The sequence below is a fragment of the Boleophthalmus pectinirostris genome, unplaced genomic scaffold (genome assembly GCF_026225935.1).
Source record: "Boleophthalmus pectinirostris isolate CB_2022bp ecotype Guang Dong unplaced genomic scaffold, ASM2622593v1 HiC_scaffold_3, whole genome shotgun sequence".
Taxonomy (NCBI): domain Eukaryota; kingdom Metazoa; phylum Chordata; class Actinopteri; order Gobiiformes; family Gobiidae; genus Boleophthalmus; species Boleophthalmus pectinirostris.
In genome coordinates, this window is record NW_026571299.1 from 3763591 (window position 1) to 3771090 (window position 7500).

At 42.4% G+C, this 7500-nt stretch overlaps 1 protein-coding gene across 1 annotated transcript in view; it reads left to right on the forward strand.

The window, feature by feature from the left end:
- The window catches only part of LOC129410949 (E3 ubiquitin-protein ligase TRIM35-like), a 6364-nt gene extending 1109 nt beyond the window's left edge, over positions 1 to 5255 (forward strand). Inside the window, exons 2-3 of the mRNA XM_055160077.1 lie at positions 3830 to 4870; positions 4926 to 5255. Of these exons, the coding sequence (XP_055016052.1) occupies positions 3830 to 4870; positions 4926 to 5255 (1371 nt within the window). The remainder of the gene's footprint in view (positions 1 to 3829; positions 4871 to 4925) is intronic.
- The last annotated feature ends 2245 nt before the right edge of the window (positions 5256 to 7500 follow it).

Consider the following 7500-nt stretch of genomic DNA (forward strand, 5'->3'; position numbering starts at 1 on the left):
GAGAGAGTGCAGCGCTGCCCCTGCTGGAGGAACCACAGCTGGGCCCAGGAACTCTAAAGGCCATTTTACGGTCCAGCGTCAAATCGTCACTGTTACGTGCTGCCACCCCTTTGTGCATCCCATTGCGTGTATTTTTATTTGTATGTATGTTTTGTGGCGTGGCTGGTTCAGGTATAAATGTCTGTCTGTGGCGCGCTCTCTTGCTCCTGCGCTGTCGCTACGCACAGCTTGCCCTCCACGCACCTGGGCGAGTGCTCGTCGCCATGTCTGTTAGCTGCTGTAAGCCTTTTGTATTTGACCTGGTGGGACCGGCTGTCCTGTTTTCACCTTTTGTTTGGTAAGATTAGTTTGGGGATGTCTTTTTTCCCCTTTAGTCGGCACCAGCTTCTACGGCTCTATACGGGGTTGGCCCCGTGCCGCATCATTTAGTTCTGTTTGGCACTCACCAGGTCCACCTTTCAGTTGTGCCTTTGTTTTTGGGTACAGGATGGGTTTTAGCGTTATAAAGTAAATTAAAAATGCAACTTTTACTTTTGTAACCTTTGCGCCTCCTGTGTCCTCTTTAATATGTTTGATCCACCGGGGTCGTAACAGTCACGTCCATGCAGAGAACCCCCTAACCTCCCCCACCTCTGAAATTTTCTGACTACACGTCTGTTTTCTAAATGACACAGACACCAGGGAAAGTGACGCCGACATTAAGGGCTGTGATTGGTCGTCTCTACCACCACTCTACAGACATTTCCTGTACTCCGCTTTCCTTTCTTTCAATATACATTGAGTAATAATGTGTGTAATGCAACTTTGCGCATATTTTGATGTGTATTTTAGGAACAAAACTTAAAACCGCATAGCTCATTTGCGTAAACTTGCATAAAACGCTCAAAAAACAGCTTGCTCCTTGTGGTTCAGCTTCTGCCCGGATTTAAAAAGGACACAGCTCAGTGGAGTTCCCCTTTCTGTGACAGAGGGGTGTTCTGCTGACGGTGAGTCTGTTCTGTGTTTCTGTCGTGTTGGAGATGGTTCATGTTAAACTTTTCAGAAATTCTACGTCTGCAGGTCGAACACACAGACACAGGTTTATATGAATAGACATGTTCTAGCCTCTTAGTGTTGTGGCGGTGAATTACTTGGCTGAGTATAGGCCTCAATGCAGATCCATAAATCAAAAATGACTGTGGCACGGTGACGGCAGTGCGCGTTGAGTCAACATAGAACCATACTTCACCCTTTATAGACCAGGCCAAACATCTGGGCAACCTGGTCTTCAACATGTGGAGCAGCATGAAGACGATGGTGCACTACTCTCCTGTTGTAATGGATCCAAACACAGTCAAAAACTTTCTCAGACGACCTGACCAAATTCATAAAATCTTGTCAGACTAGTGTCTTATCTTATTGACACTGAAAAGAAAGTATGCATCTTCTCTTCATCAGAACACGTTTTCTCCTGCTCTGCTGAGCCTGGGTCTGTCTCTGTGTTGTTCAACAAACTTTTTTCTTCTGTCACCAGTGCACACAGTCCTCACAGTGGATTTTGTCACAGGTGAAAAACCACCTAAATGTAGAGCACACTGGGGTCAGTCCAGAGATCACAGAAAGTGAAAATACTCAACTGCTGCCAAAACAAACTACTCTGTGTACAAGGAAACAGTAGATCATTTTTAAGTAATCATTTACTACGCCTTTTTTGCGTAACTTAGTTGAAACAGGAAGATAATCGAAAGTACTTTCAGAGACGGGATAGCTGCAGAACTGGATCACACTATATTGATCTCTCCAGACCGTCAGACCCTCACAGGATCATTGCAAGAGAATTTCTAATCCATTATTTACATTGACAGTCCATTTATTGTCTTGTTGCCATCAACTGAGGTAAGTTCATTTTGATTATAATTGACTCTTACCTTCCAGAGTTGAAAATGACTTAATATTTTAGATGATTTTTGATATCAGCAGAATGTAGTTGATAAGAATTGAATAGTTACATGAAAGATGTTTAATAATATCAGGATGCCTTCGCGAGCAGCCCCGGGGGCCCAGACAAAAGACCATCAGTATTTATAGTTTATGATAATGAGTAGACTGGGTGTGTGTACACATGAAACCTTGGTACAGAGAATATACATATAAGGCAAAAGTACATATGCGAAACACGAGTCTCAAATAGAATAGGGAGTACGTAGATGTCAGTTGTATATCACTTAACGAAAACAAACTCTTCAGCCGTGTTCAGAGTGCACGCGTCTGGTGCAAACAAATTGCGTCAATCACCCATAGTTTGCTGCTTGACTTTTTGAGTCATTAGCTTCATTTGTGTGTCCAGGTCGCTTGAGTTTGGGAATTTGGTCGCGCAAGTAAATCCGATGTATTCGCTGTATTTGCTCCAGAAGGATCAACTGCGGATGTGCATTGTCCTCTGCATCTGCTGTTTTCATTTGGAAAAATGGCGGATTTGGACCACAAATCTGACCAGACTGGGATCAGACCGGACTGAGACAGGGACTGAGACCGGTTTTAGTCTTCATTTAGTCCTGGTTCAGATCTGGTTTAGACATGGTTTAGTCCTGGTTTAGACCTGGTTCAGTCCTGGTTCAGTCTGTATGTGGCTCAAAAGTCCAGCATAGCTGACCAGGACTGAGACTGAGACCGGGACCAGACAGAGACTGAGACCCAGTTCAGAATAAAGGAGAGGGGGACAGAGTCTGGTGTAGGTCCTGCTCTGTGGAGCTTACTCCGTCTCTGTTCTGGCTCGTGCTGGTGTCGTATGATATCACCTTGTTTCCCACGGGAACAGTGAGCGTCTCCTCCATGTTGAATCAAAGGTCACGTCTGTCTCAGTTTATACGTCACTGTCAGAACATGGCCCCTGATTGGTTGACGTGATGCAAATATTCACAGAAAGTTAAAAATTTTCAACTTTGGGGAATTTCGTGAGCCCCTCCCTTTTGGGAATTCGCGCATCAACGCCAGTTTCATAAATTCGCACAGCTCATTTTGCCTATTCGCGCTGGTCAAAACATGCGATTTGCGCTGCCCAATTTGCGCCATTCGCGCCGCAGAACTTCATTCACACGCCAACGTGCCTTTACATAGGGTTAACATTTGGTCAGTCTGAAAAGGGCTTTGCACTGGAAACTCGAGTACATTGTTGCAAATCTAACACACATCCGGATCATGAGGAGAGGAACATTTCATACTTACAGTTTTTTTTAACCTGATGAAAGTTATTTGAAATTTCTGCTTGTTCTACTTTTTGAGATTCAGATGTTTTATCAGTTTAAAGAAATTTTCATGGGCAGAAGGTGGAAAACAAACAAACAAACAAAAAAACTCATGAATTGGTGAATAGTTAAAATAAAATTATAGAGGTCTCAAATTCATGAAATGAAAAAATATAGAAATGAAAAAATTACATTGTTTACGTATTGTTTTGATGTCTGTTTATTTATTTTTACATCTTTTGTAGGAAACAGTGACCAGTAAACAGTGCAGGTGGAGGACATGAATGTGTGCCTTTAAAATATTGTCTTCTCTATGTACTTTTGAAGAAATATTTATTATATTTTATTATGAGTTAATTCATAACTTATTAAGTCCAAACTCCACTAAACCAAGTCATATCAGTGTAAACATAAACCTTCATTTTACTTTCTCTTTAGTTTTCCACTGGGAGCCAAACAGCACAGACTTCTCTCTCTGCCATCAGCTGAGGTAAGTTTAACTTTGACGTTGCAGCTCCAGCACACGAGTGCATGAGACAGAACAATAAGTGTGTTATTATGTGTGTGCTTCAGGTTTGACGTTCACAATGTCTTCACGATCAGAGGAGGAGCTGTCCTGTCCGATCTGTCAGGAGATCTATAAGAGGCCTGTGCTTTTGTCCTGCAGCCACAGCGTCTGTGAGCTCTGTCTGAAGAGCTGGTGGAGAGAGAAGCCCACAAAGGAGTGTCCTGTTTGTAAGAGAAGATCCTCCAGGAGCGATCCTCCACAGAACCTGGCTTTGAGGAACCTGTGTGAGGCCTATGTACAGCAGGGAGAGAACAAGGCTCCAGAAGAACATGTGTGTCCACTGCACTCAGAGAAACTTCGGCTCTTCTGTCTGACTGACCAGCAGCCTGCCTGCCTGGTGTGCCGAGACTCTAAAGTTCATGAAGACCACCGCTTTAGGCCCATAGTAGAAACAGCACAGGAGCTCAGACAGGAGCTGGACCAGTCCCTGCTGCCTCTGAAGGAACACCTAGAGAAGACTAAGGACGTTCAAAACAATCTTTTGGCCATTACAGAGCGTATAAAGGATCAGGCTCAGGATGCACAGAAGCAGATCTGTGATGAGTTTAAGAAGATGCACCAGTTTCTGGAGGAGGAAGAGGAGGCCCGGCTGAAGGCTCTGAGGGAGGAAGAGGAGCAGAAGATTCAGAAGATGAAGGACAAGATGGAGGCTGTGAGCAGAGAGATAGAAGCTCTGTCAGAAACCATCAGAGCCACAGAGGAGCAGCTGAGAGCCGCAGACGTCTCCTTCCTGCTCCAGTACAAGGCTGCAGTGGAGAGAGTGCAGCGCTGCCCCCTGCTGGACGAACCGCAGCTGGGCCCAGGAACTCTGATAGACCAGGCCAAACATCTGGGCAACCTGGCCTTCCACATCTGGAGCAGCATGAAGACGATGGTGCACTATTCTCCTGTTGTTCTGGATCTAAACACTGTCGGAAATGAAATCATGTTGGACGATGTGACCAGCTGGACACTGAAAAAAAAAAATAAGAACAGTGAATTAGGTGTTTGCTCTGATGGTTACAGTTCAGGCTCTCACAGCTGGATTGTAGAAGTGGGAGACAGTGACAGCTGGGTAACTGGAGTTACCACCAAAAATGTAATGCCTGATTTAGATGACTGTTGACAGTGACGACAGCGACAGTGAGAATGAGGCCAATGATGATGGTGATGGCAGTGATCATGGTGATAGTGGAGAAGATGTGGATGATGGATGGGCTATAAGTTTGTCTAAAGGCAAATATAAAACACACAACAATGACGAAGACAGTGTTAATCTCAAACTAACACCACGTCCTCGAAGGATCAGAGTCCTTCTTGATTGTGACAAACATGAAGTGAGTTTTTATGACTTAGACACTGACGCTCTCCTTCACTCTTTCACACAGATCAGCTCCGAGAAACTGTTCTCACAATCTGTCATCAGAACTGACAGTGTACTGAATCAGATGAAAGTTGTGCTGGAACAAATAGGACAAAAGTAACGAGACGAGGAGCTAATGAACTGAAGATAAGAGTTATTTTTCACACAAACAATCTCACAGATTAAACTGTTAGATTTCTCTTATTTTTAGTTTATTTTGTAAACAGACTCTGACTTTTCATTTTAGTTTGATTTTTCTAATCAATTCACTTTCACTTAAAGGTGCACTGGGCAACTTTTCTGGTGGGGGGTCCCTCACCTGCTTGTCTCAGTGAAAATGTTATTGCATTGCTTAGAATGTCCCAGGGTATAGCATTAAACTAATTATATCTCCATGGAGACAAGCAGGGGAAGGCCAAGTTACAGGTCAGACGGGGACTTTGATGATTTTATCATGACTTAGAAATACAGATTTGGACCAATATGTGAGACTGTCCATGTTCTTTGTTTTTCATACATAATGATCATGTACTTGTATAATGAGATGATATTAGATCATTGTATTATCTACTGAACAATTAAACATATTTGTTAATGAAAATGAATGTAAGTGAAATAAAGTGAACAGATGTTTGTATAATTTCAGACCAGTAGGTCAGAATGTCCTGCTGGTTCATTGTTTATCCACATTTATATTGCTGTTTGTCTTATAAGATTATATTTGATCATGTATTTTAAATTCTTAGAGGCGGGACTTCGAATAAAACACTTTTAAAATGTATTGAAATTAATTCTAACTGTATTGTTGATCATGTTTGGGTTTTAAAATCAGTAATGATGAATAATAAAAGGTATAGCACAAATGTGTCTGTGTGTTATTATGATTTTTCTTTTACATTTTACACAGACAAAAATATAAACATATACAATATATTATGTGAAAAGGATCTTGACAAACATCAGTATTTTTACAAAATTGACTGAAATGCAGACATCATCATCATCATCATCTTTATTCCATTTTTAAACAATGACAACACAAAACAATAAACATTTATGTTTTTAAAAGACGACCACACCAGTGTTGCACTGAATCTCATATTTGTAAGTGACTTTTATTTATTATTCCATTGTCTGATTTGTTCAGTCTGCAGATAAAACTGAACATTAAAATTCTAAGTGCAGCTTGCAAAGTGTTCACTCGAGCAGTAACAAGGGTTAGGGTTCAGTCGCACTCGTGCATCGTGACCTCAAAAGCACCGTAAAGCGTCATTCTAGACACCTGCAGTCTTTGTAAACTGTCTTTTTTATAATTAGTCCAGAGGTGAACTGTGTACAACGGTGAACAATATGATTTAAACATTAACTTTACAACCAAACGTATGCAGACAGAGAGATAGAAGCTCTGTCAGAAACCACCAGAGCCTCAGAGGAGCAGCTGAGAGCCGCAGACGTCTCCTTCCTGCTCCAGTACAAGGCTGCAGTGGAGAGAGTGCAGCGCTGCCCCCTGCTGGACGAACCACAGCTGGGCCCAGGAGCTCTGATAGACCAGGCCAAACACCTGGGCAACCTGTTCTTCCACATCTGGACCAGCATGAAGACGATGTTTAGTTTAGTCCTGGTTCAGTCCTGGAATCAGTCCTAGGTTAATCCTGCGTTAGTCCTGGTTTAGTCCTGGTTCGGTCTGAGGCGTGTTTCTTCTGTTAATTGTTGTGAAGTGACGACAGTCAAGTCGCGTCTGTGTCGCGTCGCTGTTAGGATCCAACAACCACACAATTACGACGTCTGAATCCCAAAACTAAAATATGACAATATCAGAACCCTGAAACAAAAGTGAAATGGTTCAAAAGACTTGAAAAGATCGACTTTGTCAATAGACGCATCCCACTGGGAAAACAAACATGGAAACAAAAATCCTTCCCAGTATGCATCGCGCAATGACCGGAAGTCCGAAATTCATGATGCATGTATTGACTTTCTGTCACCATAAGAGCCAGTTACATTCGCAAGCAGCAATGAAGGGCCTTTAACCCCTCTAAACCTGTTGTTTGGTCGTGTACATTAACCTGGAACATGTGATCACACAAATTCATTATCAAAGACGATTTATAGACTTAATAGACAGTTTTAGTCAGTCGGGCTTGAAAATAATTATTGCATAAATCTAAATTGATTAAAGAAGATATTTGTGTATATGTACATACCGCAGCTGGGCCCAGGAACTTTGATAGACCAGGCCAAACATCTGGGCAACCTGGTCTTCAACATCTGGAGCAGCATGAAGACGATGGTGCACTTCTCTCCTGTTGTAATGGATCCAAACACAGTCAGAAACTTTCTCAGACGACCGGACCAAATTCATAAAA